This window comes from Candoia aspera, chromosome 1, assembly GCF_035149785.1.
Source record: "Candoia aspera isolate rCanAsp1 chromosome 1, rCanAsp1.hap2, whole genome shotgun sequence".
Taxonomy (NCBI): Eukaryota; Metazoa; Chordata; class Lepidosauria; order Squamata; family Boidae; genus Candoia; species Candoia aspera.
The window spans coordinates 128,663,728-128,688,928 of NC_086153.1; the positions used below are offsets into that span (position 1 = coordinate 128,663,728).

The 25,201-nt window shown below is 43.2% G+C and overlaps 1 protein-coding gene across 1 annotated transcript in view; it reads left to right on the top strand.

Annotated features, from left to right (window-relative positions):
* DST (dystonin) overlaps window positions 1-25,201 on the top strand; it is a 353,259-nt gene that overhangs the window by 76,838 nt on the left and 251,220 nt on the right. Inside the window, exon 5 of the mRNA XM_063313467.1 lies at window positions 10,569-10,630. Within this exon, the coding sequence (XP_063169537.1) occupies window positions 10,569-10,630 (62 nt within the window). The remainder of the gene's footprint in view (window positions 1-10,568; window positions 10,631-25,201) is intronic.

Below are 25,201 nucleotides of genomic sequence, written 5' to 3' on the forward strand. Positions count from 1 at the left end.
TGTTAGGTCCCTGCCTTCTTTGTCCTTTATCATGCCCATCTTTGCATAAAATGTTCCCTTGATATTTCCAATTTTTTTGAAGAGATCTCTAGTCTTCCCCATTCTGTTGTTTTCCTGTATTACTTTGCATTGTTCATTTTAGAAGGCTGCCTTATCTCTGCTTGCTATTCTCTGGAAATCTGCATTCAGTTGGTTATATGGCTGTCTGATGAGGCTTTACAAATGACTGAGGAAAGAAGGCAAGCAAAAAGCAAGGGAGAAAAAAAAAGATACAACCAACTGAATGCAGATTTCCAGAGAATAGCAAGGAGAGAAAAGATCATACTACTGTTGTATATGAAGTGTATATTACAGACTGGGAATGATACCTATTTTATACACTAGCCATAACATGGTCTAGAGAAGGTTGGATATAATTTTGCTCCCTGTATTACTAGAGTCTCCCCCCCAAATCATGTGACACTGTTAATATGAGAGGTATCAATATTGTAAAAGTAAAAGTCACTGAATAATATTTTACTCTGCTGGATTTTTTGGCTGGTGATACTAGTTGTGTCTTTATATTTCAGAATAGGTTTTTTTATCCTATAATTAACAAAAATTTCAAGATTTTCCATTCAGTTTAGTTTCTTTTTTGGAGTACATTTGGGTGCTGAGAATTCAGTGAAGGCAAACAGGCTGAGCACTATATTTTAAGGGTAATCTTTGAAGTAAATGAGTGCAATATAATGGTAAATTTATCACACCCTTAATCTGTTCAGAATTCAGTTTATTCGGTTTTTAGAATGACAGCCCAAACTCTATAATTGTTCATCCATGTGACTTCAGTGATAAGGACAGAATGAGGAAGAGGAGTGAGCATGGCAGAAATGATATAAAACATTTGATCACCTGGTAATTATTTAGTCTAGTGTTGGCACCTAGGAAAAGCATTTATAGGGAATAATTCCTGCAAATAGCCCAGTTTCCTTGGACTTTCGTCAATCAGAATTCCAGAAAGGTATTGATTAGAGGACTGCGACAAAGGGACTTTTAGTCATCCCTACCACCAACCACAATAACCAATCATTCTTAGCCTCTATTTAATGGACAAGGTCAGATAAAAGCATTTCTGAAAGAACCAGAGGTGAGTTCAAATTCAGTTGCTATAGAAATAAAATGGCACAGAACTTTTAATTGTAAATTTGATAAGAACATACACAGCTTGGAGGGGTATGCTGGGACTCTGCAATGTGGCAGTGGTTCTGTTTTGATTCTTTTTAAGATGCTTAAAGATAAGGAAAAAATCACAAAATAATTTCTGTATAAAGTTGTAAAATTCAAACTGACCAAATAGTCATGGCTACAGTGAGCATTTAGATCCTAAATCAATCTTCTCGTTGCCTTTGATGACTCAGTAAAGTTACAAGAATAAGGATAATAATATGATCCTGTCTTTTTCTTCTGATAAGTAATTCAGTATTTTTTTTACTGTACATACAGTATATTGGCTTCAGTACAGTTTTATTGGTCAATTGCTATTTCATTAAATTGTGGAACTCAGCAGTGTGTACCATTTGCTAGAGTGCATCGATTATAAAGTGAGCATTTGAAATAAATAGAAAATAGATTGAAATTTTGGTGCATCGGTTGTAACATTCTGTTATTTTATGTTAATTTGAAAAGTATTAGAATTCTAGGCCAAATTTGAATACTAAAATAATTGCTGATTAAAAAATTAGGAAAGAAGAGAGCCAGTTTGGTGAAATGGTAAAGGCATCGGGCTGGAAACTGCAGACTGTGAGTTCTAGTCCACCTTAGGCACAAAGGCAGAGAGGGACCCTGGGCCAGTCACTCTCTCTCAGCCCTGGGAAGCAGGCAGGGGCAAACCACGTCCAAAAAACCTTGCCAAGAAAACTGCAGGGCTCGGCACGGCAGTCAGCAGGACTGAAGAACTGACTGAAAGGCACAAAAGGAAAAAAAAGGACCGAACCCTGTCCTTGTGTTGGATTGTGAGAGCAGGGCTTGCTTGCTTATGTATGTATGTATTTATTTTCCCGCCTTTATTATTTTTATAAATAACTCAAAGTGGCAAACATACTTAATACTCCTTCTTCCTCCTCTTTTCCCCACAACAACAACAACCCTGTGAGGTGGGTTGGGCTGAAAGACAGTGACCGGCCCAAGGTCACCCAGCTGGCTTTCATGCCTAAGGTAGAACTAGAACTCTTGGTCTCCTGGTTTCTAGCCAGTTGCCTTAACCACTAGACCAAACTGGCTCTAATACCTAATTTAGCCAGCATTAGCTATCAAATCCTGCTTGTTTAGAGATTTTGCCAGACAGAGTCAGCCCAGAGGGATATTGGAGAAAAATACTCTCGGTGTAAACAAATATTAATGGGATTTAATTTAGCCTGGTATTAGACTATCACAGTGAAGATTACTTGTATTCTTTGTCTCCCTTTGGCATCCAGAAAGCTCTTTTGTTTATTTTTTCCCCACATTTCTTTGTCATAGAGTTGAATCTATTGATTGTTCCTTTTCAGACTTCATGAACAAAAGATGGCAGTGAGAGTTAAGTGGAGTAGGAATAATAAAATGTGTGTCTCTGAGGTAAACATCAGCTGATGTACCTTATAAATACAGTAGCTTTGCTTTTTGACATATTTATGTAACCTAGATAGTTTTAACTGTTCCCTCAGGACCACAGTTTGTCTCTTGGCATAGTCTGAGGTAGAAAATTAGAGAAAATGGGAAACAGCCAAAGTCCTGACAGATTTGTCTGTACATAGATTGGTAATATTGTGGTATTTTCAGCAGTGTTATTTCCTTGTTTTTTGCTACTTACTCTTACAATTGTATTTACTGTATAAAAAACAGATAGTTACAGTTAACTAATAGAACTACTTGGATCAAAAACTTGTATTTCTTATGGATATGTGCTGTTTTAGTATGGCGGTTAGTATAAACGGTTGCCAGAATCCAGTATGGTCTAAAAATATAATAAAGTTTTCATAATGCAAGGTAGTTATCTACTACCAGTTTGCATCTACTATTATTTTTCATCTTCACCTTTGGGTATTCAAAACAAAATGAACTGTCCTTCATGGAGATGAAAACACAGGGAATGTTAGCAATTGCAAGGTAATGAAGCTTGGTCAGAGAAATGCTTTTCAGTTATTATTTAAAGAAATAAATAATTATTCCATCAAAAACCATATTTTCCACTTAGAATTTCAAGATGCCCAAACCAAAATTTGGTGCCTTCCATGATAATCAAGATGGATGTGTCAGATTTAAGAATTAGTACATATATATTGGGACATTGAACCATGTCTCTATTTCCAGTCTAACCAGATTCAAATCTAATTTGCATAGAAGTGATGAGATAACACTTGTTAATAGGGAAAAAACATATTAAAAGAAGCTAGATGAAGGAAAACAGAAAATACAGTAATTTAAAAAACTGTTGTCAGAAAACAAATTTGTTTTTAAAATCTGAGAATTGGCATAGTTTGATATCACTCTTACATGCCAAAACCCTGATCTTACAGTCATAAACAATATTCAACTGAAAATATGAATTGTTTTCTAAGAGCCGTTATAAAGCCATAGTGACCCTCTGAAAAGTATTGATATTTTTATAATTATTAACAGCTGCAAGTCTTTGATAATTGGAAAAGGGGGAAGGTTGATTGTATTAGGGAGACAATGTGAGCAATAAAGGAATTGCACTATAGCCATTGAATTTTAAGATTCTAATTAACTTAGGAAAGTTTTATTAAACACATTATAAAAGCAGTCTAGGACAGCGTCTAACATTACAACAAATAGTTGGATAAGCAGGTAGAGGGAGGGTCCATTTATATTTATAAAGAATCCTGAAGGGCAGTGTATATTTCCACTACTCTGCACAGAGTGACATGTTGAATCTAACTTCAAGATACCTGTCTCTGTGGACTTGGACAGTAAGAGTTATACTTCCTTGGTCAGACTCTTGGTCACGTTTGGGTCTGTGAGAATGTTGGGAATTATCTTACGTAAATAAGGTAGATTACATAGCTGTGAGCTGATAGCTGAAAAAGCTGTGTTCATAGGAAACAGTGGCATTTTTATGTTCTACTAAAGTTATTTTTTATCTGCCAGAAAGAAAATAATCTGTCATTAGTTGAGGTCTCAGAGATTTATATAGCACTTCTGAACAAAATGTAGGTGTTAAAATCTAGTTCACATTATGAACTCAGCATTTATTCTATTTCTTATAGAATCCCTCCTGTATGTGTTATAGTCCTCGCTTTAATGACCGTTCGTTCAGCAACCATTCAAAGTTACGGTGGTGCTGAATGAATGGTAGTTACGACCAGTCCTCGAAGTTACAGCTGTTGCAGCGCCCCTGCAGTCACGTGATCAAAATTCTGGCATTTGGCAGCCTGCCCGCATTTATGACCTCAGTGTGCGATTCAATTCCCCTCACCCATTTCCCCCCATCTCTGCCCTTTTGGCCACCCTGCACTTTGCCACCCATGCTGCCCCCAGCTGACCTTCACCATCATCTTCCTCCTGCTGCTAACGAGGTGTGCCCTGCCAAGGCAGCTGTTGGCCCTTTGCAAAGGGGAGGAAGGAAGAAATGAGTGGTTTGTATGTATGAGCACTCTCTCTTAAAAGCGTTACAATGTACGTACTTACTCTTATAGTCCAGCACAAAAAGTACTGGATTCATGTAGTACAAATCCATTCCTCTTGCAGTTTTGACCACATGAAACTGAAAGAACTTCTGGGTGTTTGGCACAGTTTTGTATAAAACTGTTTAATACTTTCCATTGCTATATTTCAGTGTTGGTCCATGAAATAATTGTGCCATTTACAGAGTGGCATTTGCCCCATATCAAATAGTAAAAAAGCAAGGAAGTTAGATTAGCTGCCAGTATTTTCATGGCTATTCTTTCCCTGCCAGGGAGCTGCTGAATGCAGTCATTATGCTCTATAAAGCAGGAGGCAAAAGTAAACCCAGAATAAACATTTGATGCAGAGCTAATAACTCTAGCCATTTTTGCAGCTGTTTCAGTCCAATTCATTTCATTGGAATTCCTTCTCCCCCATTGGAGATTATAATCATAATGCACACTGATTCAACTGGAACTTTTCCCCTATCAGACATTCTTCTTAAATTAGGCCCAGTGGGCAGGCTTCCAATTTTCTATCATCCAGCCTTTTAAAATAAGTTTTATTTTAAAATAAAATATCCAGAGCAGGAGCTTTATATTTTGATAGGGAGGTTGATACATGGATTATATATTAATGTTAGCTCTGCTTGATTGCTAAGGTGGCTTACTCATCTTTGGCAGCATTACCTGTTCTTGGGATCTTCAAAGAAGGGAAGAGTTCAGAATGTCTTGTTTTCTTCCCCTTCATTCATTTGCAATGATCAAGTTGTCCCATATTTCTCAATGTGTTGTATTACAAAGCTGAACCCCTACACATTAACTGCAGTGTTACCATTATAACACTGTGGTAGGAGAAACCAGATTTTGGGGGCTGGTTCCCCTCTCCCCCCTGAAATTAAAGAAAAAATATTCCTAGATTGAAAATGGTATATAGGCTTCTGGCTTCTCTGATAATGATCTAATGGAAAATACTTGTTTTTAGGTTGGTCATTGTGCATGTGTGTGGTGTACAGGCACAGTGACCAACACATTGAACATACGCTAAGACACATTGAAACTCCACTGTATAGTATTTCAGTGACATATTTAATCACTCTGCCATTTTAAAGCCTGACTTATATTACTACTCTTCCTCAGATCCTGTCATCTATCCAAATCCTTTATCTTCCATGTGGCATACAGTAGATGCGCTGTGTACACAAAATTTGCTCATCATTGGTTAGTTTAATCATGGTTTACCTAGTTGTCTGAATTCACATAACACAAATCACATTGCTGCCTAGCATGTTGTAGGCTGAGTTAGCACATTTATGGTTAATTTATGGTTCATGCAAACCCAGAATTTTAAATGGGGTAAATCATAGTTAAATTAAACATAGGTAAGTAGCTAGTGGGACATGGTCATTGCACCAGATGGAGGAGATTTGTGAGCAAGAATAAGAAATAGGTAGAGAATGTGTTGGCTGCCTCTGTGCTAGAAAAGTTAAAGGACAGCAGTGGTATCTGTCTCATATCTAGACAACTGTAGACAGGCAGAACAAAAGGGAACCCACATTTAAAATTAGATTTCTTTGCAGAGAAATAGTAGAGAAGGGGATCGTGTCTGGTCACTTTTTCCAAAAAATTCATGCAAGCTGCAGTTCATAATATACCTTGGTCTGTATTAGTATGCAGGAAAATATTGGGATAAATCTTTTGTTTGTTTGTTTGTTTGCAAAGGAATGATGCAGGCTTCTGTAGCAGAGAAAGTAGATGCCTGAAATATCTTTTTTAAGAGGTCACATGCTGCCTGCTGGCATTTGCCAAATAAGCCCTGTTTATGTTGGTAGCAGTTGACTCTAGTGCTTGAGTTGGGGTTAGGCTGTAATTTTAGAAGATCTCATTATGTTTAAATAGAAAGGGTAAATACTTGTGGTTATATTACTTTAGTTAGACTTTTCATCGTAGTGAATGTCCTTTGTCCCGGACACACACTTCTTGTGTGGTTGCATGAACTGCTGTTTTGGATAGTTTTCATACTAGAATAGTCTACTCCTACTTGATTCAGTGGAATAATATTTTTCCTTATCTTTTTGAGTCAAGTTGAAATTCTGACAGAAATGTTCAGGTGCAAATTACCATATTTTGGACACATTATGCAAACTCCTAACTCTCTTGAGAAGTCTATAATGTTGGGAAACTGGAAAGAAAGAGAAAAAGAGGACAACCAATAACAAGGTGGATGGACTCAATTACAGTAATGATGGGTGCCCCATTGGAAGACTTGAAGGGCCAGGTTGGGGACAGATCACCCTGGAGAAAATCTGCATTTATGGTTGCTAAGAGATGACACCAACTTGATGACTCATCATCACCATCACCATCACCATCACCATCACCATGGAATTGATGGCCCACCTAATTAACTACAGCCACCACCACCCATATTACAGTCTACCAGCTGTTGGATGATCTTCTTGACTGCATTCAGGCACAAGGATAAAATATTCTTTGCCGTTATTCACAAATACCAAGGCCCACCCTAGTGTTCTGTGTTCCCCCCTCCTTTCATCTTCCTCTGTACAAGAGAATAGGCAATTAAGCATTTTTGTACTGCTTAGTGGTGAACTAAACTACTTTTAGCCACTCCCAAAAGCCTTTAGAAAGAGAATTTCATAAAATGCATTAGCACAAGCAAAGCACCCTGCTTCACATCACTGAATCCAGGAGGCCTAGTGCACTTGCTAGGAAGGCTTTCCCAGTTGACATTCTGTGCACATGGGTGTGCATAGGCAATACTTCTTGGAATGTCTGCAAAGCAACATGGTTATGCGTGCCATGTTTATGATATGTGTATGTTACCAACTCCACAAGGAGTTACAGTGATTTACGAAACTCCTTAAAATTAATAAAACCAATAAATACATTAGAACAAATCACATTATTCAGTGTGACAGTTTGAGGAAGCAATTGGGGATAATCTTCAGAGGACCAAGCCGTCTGGCAAACGTGGGCATTTTATCACTTTGAAGAGAGCTTCTTTGCAAAGCACCCCTTTTAAATGCCTTGCATACCTTTGTTAACCACAGTTGCACTAAAACAACATAAACTATGCTTTCTTCAAACCATGGTTTGACTGGAAACCAGGATTCCAAAGCACATAGTGAATATGGCTTGGAAGCAGACCGGTTTTTAGGAAGATGGTTTGCTAGATTCCAGTCATAGGACATACTAAGATAGTCAGCTTCTGGTCTCTCTCTCTCATCATACATAATGAAGGGAAAGCATTGTTCACTGCTAGTACTTTTCAATGCAACCTCTTACAGTCCCAAACTTGGGGAGGCTAAATGTCTGTAGGCTTGCTGGGTCAGATTGCATTTGACTGGTCAGGGTCAGGATGAGCTTTCTGAATCTTAACTGTATTAGCTCCTATGTTATACGTAACTCCTTAGTACGCTGAAGTACTGTAGTCGGCACATAAGATTTAAAATTTCAGTTTCAAGGTTTCAACTTGAAATCCAAATGTTTATAGCCTGTTCATTTTATGGCCTTCTTAAAATTCCTTCCCAGTCACTATCGTGAGTATAATTTCCAGAAGCATCCATAGGAGTAGAAGCTGTGCAGGACTGCAAATTAAATACTCAGAAAACCTGGATCTAATTAATAGTGACTCATCTCCTCTTCTGATTCAAGATTCTACTTTTCTTTTCCTTGTATTCTGTAAGGCCAAGGTCTTAAGAAACTAAGCTAGGTTGTAAGAAAATATGAATGGCACCTAATTTCAGAGTTTGATATGATCTTGTCATATAGCTTAATGTTGTAATGTAGAGAATTAAGAGAGAGGCTCACTGTTGAACTGACCACTCTTCAGTCATCCAAGAAAGGTCTTGAAGAATGAAGTACTATAGTAGAATGTTGATGTGTTAGAATGGCCTACTCCTTAAATTATTCTTGAAGATACCACATTTTAATCAAATTGCTAAAAGGTGTGCCTGTAGAAAACCACTTGTAGTCATCCCTCACTTGACTTCATAGCGATGTTTCCGAACCAGGGCAACTTTAAGGTCTATTCCTCAGCTAACATGCTGGCTGAGGAAATCTGGGAATTGAAGTCCACAGACCATAAAGTTGCCATGGTTAAGAAACCCTGATGTAAAGCCTAGCCCAAAAACTCTCTCTCCCAGGGGAGATGCTATGAATGTCCTGTAGATCTTCTGGTTATAGTGGCAATGCTTCATAGCTAACAACTATAAATTGTATAATGATTGTATTTTCTGTTGATGCAAATACTTGTATCATCTTGTACGCTTATAGGTAAGTTCCATTATAAATTCTATAATGTCATAAATTATAACGTAACGATAACTGGAAAATGTAGTTCTAATGGGAAATCTATACATGAGGTGCTTTTTATTAAATAGGGTTTTATTAAATAAATTTTAAAGTTGCACAAGGCTGAACTCTCTTGCAAGGAATACTAAAGATAATCCTGTCAGTATTCCTGTTGTGAAACACAAAGCAGATAACTTTATCTGGCTGATAGCAGTGGTCTGGTTATTTGTAATCTTTGTTTAAAAATGTGGATTACTTTTTCTTATCTGGAGGAGTCATTTCTCAACAACATAGGTGTTCATATATGCATGCAAATACAATTTTAATCAGAAGTTAGAGTTCAAATTGGGGTTCTGAATTTTTAAATTCTTCCCTTTACCCCAAGAATGATGTGGCAGCTGCTTAGACAAAAGGGATATATTTGTGCAACTGATGTGTTGTAAATACCTGTGCTATGTTTAATATTTTTTTTCCTACCTGTCTGTCTTTAGGAGAGGAAATATTGTAATACTTTTATTAGAATGACGCATTTTACTTTCCTTTATTTTGACTTTCTGCCTCAGCTGCATCTTTATATATATATATATTAAGGTCAGCTTATATTTTTGCTATACAAATGGATATTTTCAAGTTGCAGTCCTATGAAAACTAATATAGTTCTGTTAAAACAAAAGCTTCATACTGTATGTGCAGCTAGGCAAGTTGAAATTTGTAATGTACAAAGTGAACTTTGTAACAGTTGCTGTTGCTCTGTGTTATTTTGCGGGTGCCAGGCAATATCAGCATTATAGGTTTATATTTTGAGTTTATGAGCTAATATCTGACCTTATTTCATTTTATTGATTGTTTATTGTATAAAGATTTGCAAAACGGTAATCCACAGTTACCTTCCAAGTTTCAATATTTTTTCTAAAGAAAGGATATTTTGTGTTATGAGTTTTGGTCTTTTTGCTTGCTGACAGTATTTTTTTGAAGTGTTTTCCTTGAAAATATGAAAAAATGCCAAGTTAGTTCTCAGGTTCATTTGAGGAAATTAATGGAATGAAATTATCCTTCCATAGTCTCCATCTGCAGAAATCTTTGACTCCAAAATCCTTTTCTAGGTGGCTCAAAGCTTTCAAGAAGCATGAGAGGGGAAAGATTGGATGAATTAATTTTTCTTAAGATTTAAGCCAGGGGTGTCCAACCTTTTGGCTTCCCTGAGCCACATTGAGTGAAGAGGAATTGTCTTGGGCCACAGATAAAATATATAATATAGTTAATGTATTTAAGTAATAAAACTTCATTTTTTAAATATTTTTATTATATAATTTTTAAAAAGGTTGTACTTCCAAACTTGAATGGAGCTAGGAGGAGAGAGTACATAATTTCATCACTATTCCATCTGTGTTAAATTGGGCTCAAAAACATCATTGGTACAGAAAGTGCTAGTTCTTAATTTGAATAATTTAAGCATCCTCAAACCAGATCACCTTAAGTGTTGCTTTTTCTCATTTTGTTTCCATATTATTTTTCTTGTCAAACAATTTGAGAGTTTTCAGCACCCCAAACCTTTATAGATGTTAGTTATAGAAATACTGACTTTTTGTTTTTCCTTCCTTTTTTAATTCTCAGATGAACGGGACAAAGTACAAAAGAAAACATTCACAAAATGGATAAACCAGCACCTCATGAAGGTCAGTTGATATTTAGATTCATTTGACTTTGCACTAGATTGTATATCATAATGTTTTACCGAGATAGTCTGTGATGGAATGGAATATTTATATGTACATATACATAACATATCAAAAAAGGATAATACTCAAGATGATGATAGCAGTCCAATTCCAGACATCCTTGGAGGAGGCTGGTTTTCTAGATCCAGCCTGGTCATCCAGTTTGATCATCCTGTTTGATGAGTTTTTAGAGAGGGATTATTACTCAATATCCCATGTCATGTTGGTACCTTTGATAATGATACCTTACTGTATCGCTTCTGTGATCTGGGATAAAGTGCACTGCATTTTAATCTGTTTCTGGCTGCAGTGCCAATCATAACAGATAGCATTGGATGATTATTTTTCAAACATCTTTTGATAATTGTAATAGGAAGTACTGCAGGGAATTATCTCAACTCCAGTGATTCTCCCTATGAAGTTGCTGGTGATACTTACCAGATTGAGAGCATTGTGTCTTAATTTTGATGATTACATTCAGCTCTGTTTCTTTGTTACATCTGGATCAGGAGAAGCCTTATAAAAAAGACAGTAAAAGGTATTTAATATAGATAAATAAACTGCATGTACAGTAGACATTTTTAAATTAATGATTGAGGAACAAGGAGTGGTGTCTCTTTTTTGTTCAGCCAGGAATCATCCCTGAGTTTCTGCCCTGTAACACTCAGGACATAGAAGGGAAAACCACAGTGTTTGTAGTACCATGTACCTGTAATGGTATGTGCGAAAGACCTTGGGAGACAAGTCGAAGAGATGCTGCCTAGGGAATGGTCAGATAAGAGACAACATAGCCTGCAGCTGGATACTGGGCGGGGCAAGAGACTCAGAAGGGACCCTCCCTAGTTTCTCAAGCTGTAAAGGAGATGGTGGGAGAATTGTATTTTCAGACTTTCAAGATTCTGTTAATATAGCTTTACAATAAAGTAGAATTAGCTCATCTGGTTGTGTTTCCTGTCTGGTCTACCTGGTAAGGCTGACAGTACCCTTTCTTCCAAGAGGATAATAGTGAAAATCATAGTGCATTTATTCTGCAACTAGAATATAGTTCTTCAAAGCAAAAATGCTTACGAATGTTGGTCATATGCCTTTGGTAATAGAGTTTTGTCTGTATTCAGGGAAGATTGTCTCCTTTGCATGTGTATATTTGTTTGTTTGTTTGTTTAAAAGATTTGTACAGCTACCCATACAAAACTATTATATGCTATTTGTATGGCCACCCGTACAAAACTACAAAAACCATAATAACCATAAAACCAGAAATTAAAAGCTCAGCACCTCAGTTGTTCTCCCATAACGCCCCAACAACCATCCACAGGTTGTTGGCACATTATATGACCCTGCTACTTGTAGTTATGGGAAAAATCAGGACTAGGCTGCCTGCACACTCACAGAGCTTTATTTGTGGCACCATGTACCCAAGATTGTACCACCAAAATTGGGGGGGGGGGTCTCCAAAATTCAGCCATATCAGTTTTGTTGACTTTGCAGTCACAATCATGGCCCTGCAGAACTTCTGGAGGCTGTAATCGTATGTGGGAATGACCTTGGTAGACAGGAGGAAGAGCTGCCACCTAGACAACCATCATGCAAAAGGTATCCAAGCCCGTAGAAGGAAAAGGGGCATGGGAAGCATCTCAGAAGAGACCCTCCCTAGTTTTCTGGAGAGTAAAAGTAAAGGAGGGGAGAAGCGCTTTCAGACTTGCAAGATTCTGTTCCTGTAACGTTACAATAAAGCTAGTGCTAGTACTCATGGTTTGTGCTTCTTGTCTGGACTACCTCGAAGGGCCGACAAGATTGAGCTGTGGCCTCTGACCGCGAAACAGAGTTCCAGATAAGACATAATATTCACATGTGGCAAAAAAATTATGCAGTTGCAGTAGAGTTTACAACTTGAGTTGGCCCACCTGCTCACCTGTGTTCTATCGTGGTGTCCTTGATTGTTAAAGTGGAGTAAGCTTTTTTAATAGAATATAACTTTATTGATTAGTCAGTTGACCATATCAATAGGTTGGGCATCAGCCACTTTAAAATATAAAATATAGAATGTAATACCATAAAATAGATAAAATACAGTAAGAGAAGATAAAATGTACTATGTTAAGATAAAATACGATAAAATACAGTGGGTAAAATAGAGATAAAATAGTAAGATAAAAATGCAAGATATAATAAAACAAGTAATAAAATACAAAACAATGTGACTTTAGGTGAGTTCATCACCTTTACATGCCACCCCAATGTGTTCTATAAATTGTGTTCTCAGAGTAAGTTGAATATTTAATACTGAATTTCAAGTGGGTATACCTCTTAGGATTCTCAGATGTGCTAAAAAGCTACCTATGTTGTAAGGCCAGACAATATAAAATGCTTCATTTTTGTATGAAGTTTTTTCCCCATGTTTCTCCATAGTAGGAATTCCTTCTTGTCAGCACTAAGTGTATACACTATGAGACTAGGGAGGCTGCCCTATGCAGCTCACCTTAATTACTGCTGGTGAGAGGTTGTGATGCATCCTAAGTTACAGCATAACTTAAGACTCCATTGCAGCAGTGTAAGGAGGTTGGTTCACTGATAGAAGGATGGATTTTATTTATGTCTTAATTTTTAATACCTTTTAAGGACATAGGAAAATAATCTATGCCAGGTGTGGGGCTGTTGTAAATTAACTCTTCACAGGGTATAGCTATAGTTAGTGTTACAAGATTTTGTGTAATTCTATACAGTAGATTAGTGTAAAAAGTTATATCAAATTACAGTTATATGTACTAAATTAAGCATGCACAATCATCTGCATCATTGTTGGCACAAAATCTATATAGATAAAATAATCTAGCATTTTTTTTCTGCATTAACTTTGGCAGACTGGTACTATTAATATGTTCATTTATTCTCTTTGTTGTGGTTATTTGTGATGAACTGTTGATTAGCATAAACTGATCAATATTTTATTACTTAACCTTGTTGGTAACATGTATGATGTTTTACCAGCTACAGTCAGCTGAAGGCCTTTAAATTAATTGATATATTATTCAGTGAGATATGTCTTGCTATCGGTATAGTACTGCAGTGTGCAGATTAAGGTCTAAAAATATTGGCTTCTTGCCGCTTCTTTATGAGCTGTGACACTTATTCCAGCTTGGTTCTATTTTTGGTTACATCCAAAAGATAGATAAGGAATATTATTTAATATATAATTTTTTCATGTTTAAAAAACTGAATTTTTCTTATTTATACCTTTCAGTTGCGTATGAAAATGTCTCATTTTTGAAACAAATATTTTGTATATGTGGCTGTGGAAATTATTTACTTTTTCTTGCTCTAATTGTAGAAAGGACATAAAACCAGTATAAGTTCAAGAACCGTGTGTGTGTGTGTGTGTGTGTGTGTGTGTGTGTGTGTGTGTGTGTGTGTTTAAATTGTATGGATGTTTTGAATAGGATTGGAGAATCAGAGCTGAGCTGAGGGAGGTGTTGTTTTAACTATTTATGTGTGAAACTTTCCTGATCTCTATCACTTGTCTAAAACACACCTGTTTCCTCATCTTCTGTATGACTCATAATAGTTTTGAGAGTGGATTTAGATTGGAAAAATGGTACAGAAGTCAACCAGGGAAATGAATGTGAGAGGAGGGGAGTCTCACAGCAATGAGGCTCTGTAAATCTACTGACTATAGTTCCAACAGACATCCTTCCCATGTATTAAGAAACAACCTTTATAGTTTAATTTGGGGGGGGGGAATTTGGATTGGATTGATCATGCAAAGATAGAATCCATGTAGATGACCCAACCATTGCAGAAATAAGTTTTCTTACCACAGAGTATTTTATCTATTAGTTTAACTTAGAGAACAATTAGGAAGATTTTTTACTCTCTGTGTGTGATTAAAATGGACAGCAGTGTTCCTCATTATGCTAGACTAACAGAGTATTTTTACCAGGGAGAAAGAAAGGTTCTTTTTTGTCCTATGCTGGCTTTGGAGATGTCAGAAACAAAGGAATAGTTGGAGGTATGTGACTGCTGACTGTTACTGCTGGAAAGGTGTGGATGCCTTTGAAGATGCCTGTTGCTTGGGAGGGATTTGTCTGCTCTATATTAACCCTTTCTCTAGTGCCTAAACAGGGAGTTTCTCTCTTTTCTTCTTTGCCCAGTGTCCTTTCCCTTTCTTCCTTTCCATCCAGTTTTGCCCTCATCTTTCTCTAACCTTCTCTAACAGGGCAGCTGTTCTTTCCTATTACTTGCCCCCATCCTGGTTTTTTTCCCTTTCTTCTTTCGTCTGTATGAGTTTACTTACGAGAATCATTTCTGTGTGAGGGAATGAATGGTATGTATAGGTGGAGGATAAATTTTATTTATTTATTTATCAAATGTGTCACTGCCCATCTCCTCCAAATGGAGGGACTCTGGGCGGTTTACAACATAAAACAATAACTATACAATAAAATTCCAATATAAAATATAGACTAAAACAGTTTTAAAAACTACCAAATATAATAAAATCCTGATGGCTATGGTCTCATTCAGTCCTTGCGCAGGAGGGGCACTTCAAGGCACTAGCCAACCCCAAGTATGACTATTCTCCTCCCTGCCCCAAGCCCGATGGCAGAGCCAGGTCTTCAGTTCCCTCCGGAAGGCTAGGAGCGATGGGCCTAATCTCACCTCTGGGGGCAAGATACACTATAAAAAATTACACATGCTAATAAATATAAATAAAATAAATAAAATAAATTTATAAATTACTTTTATAAATGGGGCACCTTATTTCAGTGATCAGTATTGTTTGATTCAGTTAATATTATTTATTTCTTTGTCCAGGCCCTGCCTGCTTTTTGATGTGGCTTCTGGCAGGTATACATACATACACATAAACATATAAAACTCTGTCACAGGGACACATTTATTGAAGAACCTTCAGGATTGTTCCAGCTGGAGGTGGCAATTTTAGAACACAAAGTAGGGAAACTGGGCGTTGCACATGATAGTTTTACAAATTTTGTCTTTGACCTTGAAGGTGGTATCACATTATAGAAAGTCGCAGATGCCTTTAACAATACATTTCTGATTATTAGTTGTGCATGTTGCACAGAATGGTGGATAAGCATGAAATATATCCAGATTTATGTGATACTGTGTCTGATAGTTCTATGAGCCTGGTATATGGTATAAACATTGAAATGGGGAAAAAAAAACTTTGCCCATCTGATCTGACAAGACATACTCCTCTAGCTGGAACCTTTATCTTTGCCTCAGGTTTTCCAATGTCAGCTGCAGAAGGCAGTAAAGATCCCAGATGTTGAAGCACTCAATTAAAATGAAATCAAAATGGTGCTGTGGGAAGCTCATCTGTATTTAAGCACATACAATCTGGAACAACGAATTAGCAGTTATTTATTGGTAACATGCAGGGAAACAAGAGAAAAGATTCCTTTGTATCTCTTGTCATGCTCACCATACAGCATATTTTGTAGCACTTTTGTTGCTTTCTCAACAGTGTACTCTATTAGGCTCTTTCACTTCTGTTTCCAGTAGTTATTAATTAAAGTGTGGAGAAAGTTGATAGTTCAGATTATAAATGTTCTATGGAGGGACAGGAAAAAAAGACCCTCTCCCTATGAAATACCTTTTGCTCCTTACTAGAATTTTATCAAGTGAAAACGATGGTATCACAATACATTTGAATGCCCTCTGATACTACGTACAAAGCAGTCTGACATTTAATTTTTTTTTAAAGGAAATAAGAGAAAAGAAAATCTAAATCCCAGACAACAACAAAATGTGCATTTTCGGAAACGATGCCTTGATGTGATCTGTGAACCCTGCCAATATCTCTAAAAATATCTGTTCTATTACATGTAGTCAGTAAGTTTTTCAGAAGTGAATACCAAGCAAATTACAAATATTAATTTTTGATTATAATTTTCTGGAATGGCTAATTGGCTGTTTTTAATTAAGAGCCAGTCATGTACCAGAATAGTTAGTAATACTGATTTTCAGACTGATCAAAAACAGTTCATTAAATGGCAGGGTAGGACTGGGCTGGTGAGAAGAGCACTTGAATTGCAGTTGGTCTGTTAATATTTTGATCAAAATTAGTATGCCCAATGTGATGGATGTCATGCGCTGCCTGCCTCTGAATAATACTCAGACACTGGTTCGTGGATCAGGCTCTGATTTATTCACAGCGCAGTTACAGCGTTGGAAGAAAAAAGCTGAGAGTGACAGGAGCGCGCCGGTGCGGGGTTTAAATACCCCGCGCCGGTCAGCGCCCCCTCACTCGCGGTCACGTCACCCCCCTTTGTCCAATACGTTGCCCTGCCGGTGGGTGAGGGGTTCCGGGATCGCCCATCATCAGGTTTTCTATTCCTCTGCTGATTGCTGTCAGCTGGGCGATCTCCGTTGTATTGGCGCTGATGGCTTGGGTGTGCTCCGTGATCCGTTTAGTTATTGTTTGTTGGCCGTTAGTCGTTGTGGGTTGATGGCTGCTTATCTTGCACCCCTTCACCTATTTCCTTGCTATTGTCATGTGTGCCATTGCGCTGATGACTTCAGCTCAACGGCACTCATGACATACTGCCCCCTTTCCGAATAGTGTTCCCCCCCGGTTTTCTGGGTTTTTTTTTTTTTTTTTTTTCCCGTGGAGCTGTCAAAATGGCACTTTTTTTTTTTTTTTTTTTTTTTCAAAATTCCCGCCGGAGTAGTTGTCGCCCCTCCCTTTGCTCCTCCCTCTACCACGTGCCTTCCCAGGGTGTGTCCATGGTGCGCATGCTCGGGTCCTGTCCTGGCGTGCGCATGCTCCAGCCACACCCTGTTTGTTTGGCTCAGTTCGGCGAGGAGAGAGGCGTGGCTGGTCGGGTGCTTATCAGCTCCAGGTAAGCCTCTTCTTTTTCCTCATTTAAAGTGCGTCGCCTTTGTTGTATCTCCTGGGCGTTGCCCCCAGGTTGCCCTGTTGACTTGCTTGCCACTCCCCCGCGGCCGGGGGGGCGGGGGGAGGGTGCTGGCGAACGCTTGTCACCACCCCGTGGGCCCGGGGCGGGGGGAGTGAGTCCCGGGGGGGGGAGGTCCACCCAAGTCGCGGGCTTGGGGGGGCCCTTTCCCTTGGGGCACGGGAGGCGGGGGGGCCTGCGGGGGGGGGGTTTGGCTTGCTGACCTTTGTTGTGGTTTGTCGGGGTATGCCCGGTGAAATGCTCTGGTCAGGTCAGGCGCGTTAACGTTGTGCGCCGCCACCCATTCCGGGTGGGGGAAGTGTTTCCACCTGACCAGATAGTGTAGAGTTCCTCGTTGCTTGCGGGAGTCGAGAATGTCCCTTATCTCGAAGTGGTGTTGCCCGTCGATCATCACCGGTGCGGGCTGTGGCGTGCTTGGGTGCCATCGGGAGGTGGTTGCCGGTTTCAGGAGGCTGGTGTGGAACACTGGGTGGAGTCTCCGTAGGTTGTGTGGCAGGTCCAAGCGTATTGCTACCGGGTTCACTATTTGCGTGACTCGGAACGGCCCGATGTACTTAGGCCCCAGTTTTTTCGAGGGTTGGGTTGACTTTAGGAACTTGGTGGATAGGTAGGCCATATCCCCCGCTTGGAACGTCGGTTGTTGGCGCCGGTGCTTGTCGGCCTGCTCTTTGTAGGCTGCCTGTGCATCCTTCAGCGCCGCCGTGATTACTGGCCATGCTTCCGCGATCTTCCGTCCCCAGTCGCTAGCGTCCACCTGGGGTTCCGGGGGTTGAGGTAGCTCCGGTATGGGGACGAAGTCGCGCCCCGAGACTACTTCAAACGGAGTTTTCCCCGTGCTCGTGTGGACGGCGTTGTTGTATGCGACTTCGGCGAACGGGAGCAGTTCAGCCCAGTCGTCTTGGTGGTAGTTAGTATATGATCGTATGAATTGCTCCAAGGTGGCATTAAGAACCTCTGTGGCTCCGTCCGTCTGGGGGTGCCAAGCCGTAGATAGGGCCTGTTGGGTCCCCGTCAGCTTTAGGAAGGCCCGCCAGAATTTGGAGGTGAACTGTGTGCCCCTGTCGGTCACCACACGTGCGGGACATCCGTGTAGCCTGTACACGTGGATGAGGAAGAGTTTGGCTAGCTGTTGTGCGGATGGGACCGACGTGCAGGGGATGAAGTGGGCCTGCTTTGAGAAGTAGTCCTTCACCACCCAAATGGCCGTTTTCTTCTGGCTGGGTGGGAGGTCCACTATAAAATCCATAGAGATTTCCTCCCATGGGCGGGAGGGTTCTGCCACCCTTTGTAATAGCCCCGCGGGTTTTCCTGGTGCCCGTTTGGCCCTAGCGCACGTTGGGCAGGACGCTACGTAGGTTTTTACGTCTCGCCTGAGCGCGGGCCACCAGAATTGACGCCGTGTTAGGTGTAGGGTCTTGAGGAACCCAAAGTGTCCCGCTTGTTTGGCGTCGTGTGACCTATGCAAGATCGCCTGGCGTTGCGAGTCTGGGACGTAGATTCTGCCTTCCCCCCATGCCAGGTCCTGTGCCATCGTTACCTTGTCGGGGTTTGCCAGGAACCAGGGGTCGGTTTTGAGGGCGGCGGCGAGGTCCGTGCGCATTCCCCCTGGTAGTTGCGGTTGGCTTCTTCCGGTCGCCGGTTGTCCCGCCGTCGGCTGCGCCGTAGAGTCGAGCTGCCTCCGCGCGCCGCTTCGGGTGGTCACGGCCATCCCCAGTTGCGAGGCGGATAGGACCGTCCCAATGGTGTCTGGGGCGGGCTCTTCGTCTTGGGGCAGTCGGGAGAGGGCGTCGGCCAGGAAGTTCTTTTTGCCCGGCATGAACTTCAGCTGGAAATTAAAGCGGCTGAAGAATTGGGCCCATCGGACCTGTTTTGGGCTAAGGCGTCTAGGCGTTCGTAGGGCCTCGAGGTTCCGGTGGTCAGTCCAGACCTCGAATGGTTGGGTGGCTCCCTCGAGTAGGTGTCGCCATGTCTCAAGCGCTGATTTCACCGCGAAGGCCTCTTTCTCCCAGACGTGCCATCGCCTTTCTGTCTCGAACTTCCTTGACAGGTAGGCGCATGGTTTCAGGAGTCCCGTGGGGTCTTTCTGTAGCAGGATGGCTCCCAGGGAGAAGTCTGAGGCGTCGGCTTGGACCACGAACGGCCGTTCTGGGTCCGGGTGCGCGAGGATTGGCTCCGTAGTGAACAGCGCTTTCAGCTTGTTGAATGCGGTCTGGCACGCGGGAGTCCAATTCAGCACTGTGCCTGGGTTCTTGGCGCGTCGGGTGTCCCCCACCCCTTTGGTTTTGAGGAGGTCCGTTAGGGGGAGGGCTATCTCTGCGAACCCCCGGGCGAATGACCTGTAAAAATTCGCGAATCCGAGGAAGCTCTGTAGTTGGTGTCTGTTGCGGGGGCGCTCCCAGTTTAGCACCGCTTCGACTTTTGCGGGGTCCATTTCGATGCCGTCCCCGGAGATTCGGTACCCCAGATAGTCTAGGCGCTCTTTGTGAAACTCGCACTTTGTAGGCTTGGCATAGAGCTGCGCCCTTCTGAGCTTGTCGAGGACTTGCCTGACTAGGGTCACATGTTCCTCGTGCGTTTTTGTGTAAATAAGGACGTCGTCGATGTAGACCAGGACCCCTTTGAACAGATGTTCATGCAGTACCTCATTGATGAGCTGCATGAACACCCCAGGGGCCCCCGCGAGTCCGAAGGGCAGTACTTTGTACTGGAAGGCGCCTAGGGGGCAGTTGAACGCCGTCTTCCATTCGTCCCCCTCCCTGATTCGGATGCGATAGTACGCCTCGCGAAGGTCCAGTTTGGAAAAGACTTTGCCCGTGGACAGGTGGGCGAGCATGTCCTTCACCAGGGGTAAGGGGTATTTGTTGGACAGGGAAGCCGCGTTTAGGCCCCGGTAGTCGGTGCAGAGCCGTAGGGTCCCGTCTTTCTTCTCCCGGAATAAGACGGGGGCTCCGACCGGTGAGCATGCTGGCTCTATGAATCCCCTGTCTAGGTTTTTATCGATGAACTCCCGGAGGGTTGCCATCTCCTTCGGGGTCATCAAATAGATCTTTGGTCTAGGTAAGGGGACGTCGGGCAGTAGGTCGATCCGGCAATCCGTCTTGCGGTGGGGGGGTAGTTGGTCAGCTTCTGCCTCTCCGAAGACCTCGGAGAAGTCGGCGTATTGTTCTGGTAGGTCTGCTGTGGTAGCGGCGTTGTCTTGTGTGGTCGCCTCCGCTCGTCCTACCGTGGGGTTGGTTCTGCCCGCTGGAACTGGTGCTCGATACTCGCCGTCGCCGAATGTGAAGGTGCGGGTCTCCCAGTTGATCCGCGGGTTGTTTGTCGCGAGCCATGGCATCCCCAGGACTGCAATGGGCCGTCCGATGTGCGTGACGACGAACGATGTGCGCTCGGTGTGAGTGCCCATTTGCAGGGTGACCGACTCGGTTTGTAGCGTGGCTGGTTTCCCTCCCGCTGTGGAGCCGTCCAGCTGGTGGAATGCCAGCGGCGTGGGGAGGGGGAAGCAGCGGAGGTCGAGTTTGGCGACTAGGTCGGGGTGGATGAGGTTTTTTGAGCACCCCGAGTCCACTAGTGCCGCGGCCGTGGTGGCTCCGTTGCCGGCAGAGAGTTTGATTGCTGCCATTATTACGGGGCTTTCGTCGTTCCGTCGAGGTGGTCCGCGCTGCTGTCCCACCGCCTGCCTCGCCACGCGTTTCAGGGCAGGCGGGGAGCTTTTCCCGCCGGCTGGTCGGGGTCTGCGTTATCCTCTTCCCCCCAGTAAGCGTCCCAGCCTTCCTCTGGTGTCGCTGTGGCCACGGTCATTCGGCGGTGAGGGGGCGGCCCCAGGTTGGGTGGTTTGGGGCTAATTTTCGGGGTGGGTTTGGGCGCACTGGTCGGCGGTCGGTTGGCGAAGCAATCCACCGTCTTGTGCCCTAATTTGCCACACCTCCCGCAGGGCTCTCGGTTGAATTTCTTTTTTGGGTATATGGGGCCGGCCATCCCCACGTGTGGTGCGGGTACCTTTTTTCCGGCATAGTTTGTGTCTTCCGTGGTTGTCATGAGGAAGGTGCGGTGCGCGTGTTCGGCTTTCCCCGCGAGGTGGATCCACCCATGTAGCGTTTCTGGGTCGTCGCGGTAGAGGGCCCATTGGAGAACGTCGCGGTTGAGCCCCCTTTTGAACATTTCCAGCAGGGTGGTCTCGGACCAGTCGCTGACCTTCCCCGCGAGGGCTTTGAACTCCAGGGCGTAGTCAGGGACCGTGCGTGTGCCCTGTTTAAGTCTTTGGAGTGCGCTTTTCGCCCTTACTTTGGCTAGGGGGTCTTCGAAGTAGTTTTTCATCTCATTGATGAAAGCAGTGAAGGTGGCGAGGGCGGGGGAGCTGGACTCGTACAGTTGGACGTACCAGTCCGCCGCCCTGTCTTGGAGTTTGATCGCCACGGCGGCGATCTTGTCGGCCTCGGAGTCGTAGGAGTGTCCGTGCCTCCCCATGAACTCCCTAGCGTTCGTGACGAAAAACGAGAGTTTCGTGGGGGTCCCATCGAAGAAGATGGGGAAGTCCTTTGGGGCCCGGGCGTTTTGTGCGGCCCCGCCTCTCGCTTCCCGGTGTGTGGTGTCGTCCGCCTGTGCCGTCTGCTGACCCTCCGCTGGCCCGTGGGGGTTCGGTGCTTCGCTCGGGGTGTGGGCCTGTGCGGGGACGTCGTTGGGTGGCGCGGGGAGCATAAGCGACTGGAGCATGGTCCGGAGGTCCGTCAGTTGAGCCTGCATGGCCGCGAGTTCAGCTCGTGCCTCCTCGTCCACAGCCCGCGCCGCCGCTGGGGCCGGTTCCGTTGGCGCGTCCTCGGGGGTGGGTTGCCGGCGGGGTTCCTCGTCCCTCTGCCGCGGGTCCGCTTCCTCCGCCGTCTGCTGGGTGTCTCCGTCGTCCTCCTCCGTGTTGACCGCCGTTGGGCTGTCGCTCCACGCCCGTTGCTGGGGTGCGATGTGGGGCGCGGGGTCCTCCGCTGGTTTCGGAAGTCGTGCTGCTCCCTCCCGCGGTCGGGTTGCCTCCGTCGCCATCTCCCCTTGGGGTTGGAGCTGAGGCTCGGGTCGGGTGGGGTGGGCGTCCATGGCTCCGGGAGTCCGCGGTGCCTCTGGCCTTGGTCGGTCCTCCTCTGTCTCTTGCCGCGCGGCTCGCCCTCCTTGCCCGCGCCGCTCCGGCCTCATCTTGCTGGTCTTCTCGCCGTCTACTCCTCCCGCGGCTCGTTGTCGTCCGGTGGGGCTCGGCGAGGCTGAGTTTATGACTCTCAGCTTTATGTCATGCGCTGCCTGCCTCTGAATAATACTCAGACACTGGTTCGTGGATCAGGCTCTGATTTATTCACAGCGCAGTTACAGCGTTGGAAGAAAAAAGCTGAGAGTGACAGGAGCGCGCCGGTGCGGGGTTTAAATACCCCGCGCCGGTCAGCGCCCCCTCACCCGCGGTCACGTCACCCCCCTTTGTCCAATACGTTGCCCTGCCGGTGGGTGAGGGGTTCCGGGATCGCCCATCATCAGGTTTTCTATTCCTCTGCTGATTGCTGTCAGCTGGGCGATCTCCGTTGTATTGGCGCTGATGGCTTGGGTGTGCTCCGTGATCCGTTTAGTTATTGTTTGTTGGCCGTTAGTCGTTGTGGGTTGATGGCTGCTTATCTTGCACCCCTTCACCTATTTCCTTGCTATTGTCATGTGTGCCATTGCGCTGATGACTTCAGCTCAACGGCACTCATGACATGGAGGTGACAGAATTTTACTTACTGTAAAATTTGACTATATCCTGATGACTCTGTGATTAAGGCTGATCCACATAGTGAACTGTGGAATGTATCTCCAGTTGTAGCACTTTACTTTTACTCAGAGGAGTTAAGTGACAGGTAATCACTTGTCTATGAGAAAACGAAGCTGTCTATCTAGGGACACCCTGTGTGTTACTGTTAGGGAGGGTGAGGTATTCATGTACTGTTCTTGATGACCCAGCAGGTGGCAGCACCTAGCCAATCTTGGTTGATGTGGAAGGAAGGAAGGAAGGAAGGATGCATGTAATCAAACCTGACTCAAGAAAGTCCTTCATGCTTTTTAACTGATGATGATGTTGCTTTACTGCCAGGGAAGGACAAAAGCAGTTGCAGGATTTTTCAAAATAACATCTTCTCTTAACACAGGGGAAGGGGGAATTGCTGCTCAGCTTCGGATAGCAAACATCGTTGGGATGACAGAGATGGTCTTCTCATCTTTAGTTCTGATATTTGTTGCTTGGTTTTGTTTGCTGTTTTGCTCTGCTACCCTGAAATCTGAAAGAATGTGGATGTAACTTTTGGAATGTTTTTCTCTCTGGGCTAATTTGATAGCCAGTTGAAAGGGCTGCTCTGTCTAATCCAGAACCATACTTGACAATAATAAGAGCCTGCAGTATGAGCCGCAGAACATTGCTGATACAGTGTTTATTGTGATTTAGATTTTGTTTTTCTTTAAAGTAGTCTCTCCTAAGGACAGTCTTGAATTTCTTTTGATCATTCAAGAGAATACTAGCTTCTGAACCTCTTTGGGGATGGAGATTTACTATAAAAAATCTAAAACTATTTGCCATTTTGCTACATCGAATTCTGCCACTTGTTGATAAGTAATTCTAAGGAAGCCATTGATACCCTAAAGTTGCCTGCAGATTGGGTGTGAGTGAACAAGCTGAAATAAAATCTAGATGAGATAGATGTATTGCAGTTCTGCAGAAAATAAGTTCACCAGCATCAGGCTGTGAACTGACAGCAATTACCCATGCTTTGGTTGCATAATGACAGAACTTTTATAATATGCTTGATCTGGGACAACCTGGCTTGAAGTGTTTCCAGGAGATTCATTTGGTGCCAAGGGCAGCAGCTGCTGCTGACCAGGGCATGATACCAGGACCCTACCCTAGGAATCTTGGTTCATTCTTTTATTGATCCATTTATATCCCAATATTTCTACTCAAAGCAGTTAACAAATTTAAAAAGGAGAGTACAAAAAGGGAGAAGCATAAATAAAACATAATGTTAAAATTGATGAAGCCTGGTGAAAGAGATCCGTCTTTGCAGATTTTGTAGAACGCTGCAATAGTGGGAGCTGGATGGAACTCCAGAGGGAGTGCATTTCACAGCCTGGAGACAAGGCTTTCTCCCTAGGGTCAGATGCATGAGCCTCTGAGCCCAGGCATCTGGGGATTCTTTTTTAAATCTCAGTGGTCTTGTGGGTTCGTAACAATAGAAGCATTTTATTAGCTATTATTTTACTTTATTATTGTTATTAGTAATGTCTTTATTACAAGTAGTCCTCACTTAACATCTGTTTGTTCGAAGTTACCATAGTGCTGATTTACAGTGGCTTGCCCTGCTTGTGTTGGTAGGGGTGTTGTTCTCTCCTTGGGAGTTCTTTGATTGGGCTGTTGTTTGCTGCTTAGAACCACGGTATATAAACTGAGAGCAAGGCCCACTCCCTCTTCGCACTGCAGATGTTGCCTAGTCTGGCAATGAAATGTCTGCAAGAAAACAACAAGGCTCAGGGAGCACCAAGTACTCCACGTTACAGGAATGCTATGGAAAACTACAGATCAGTAGCCTAGGTGTTG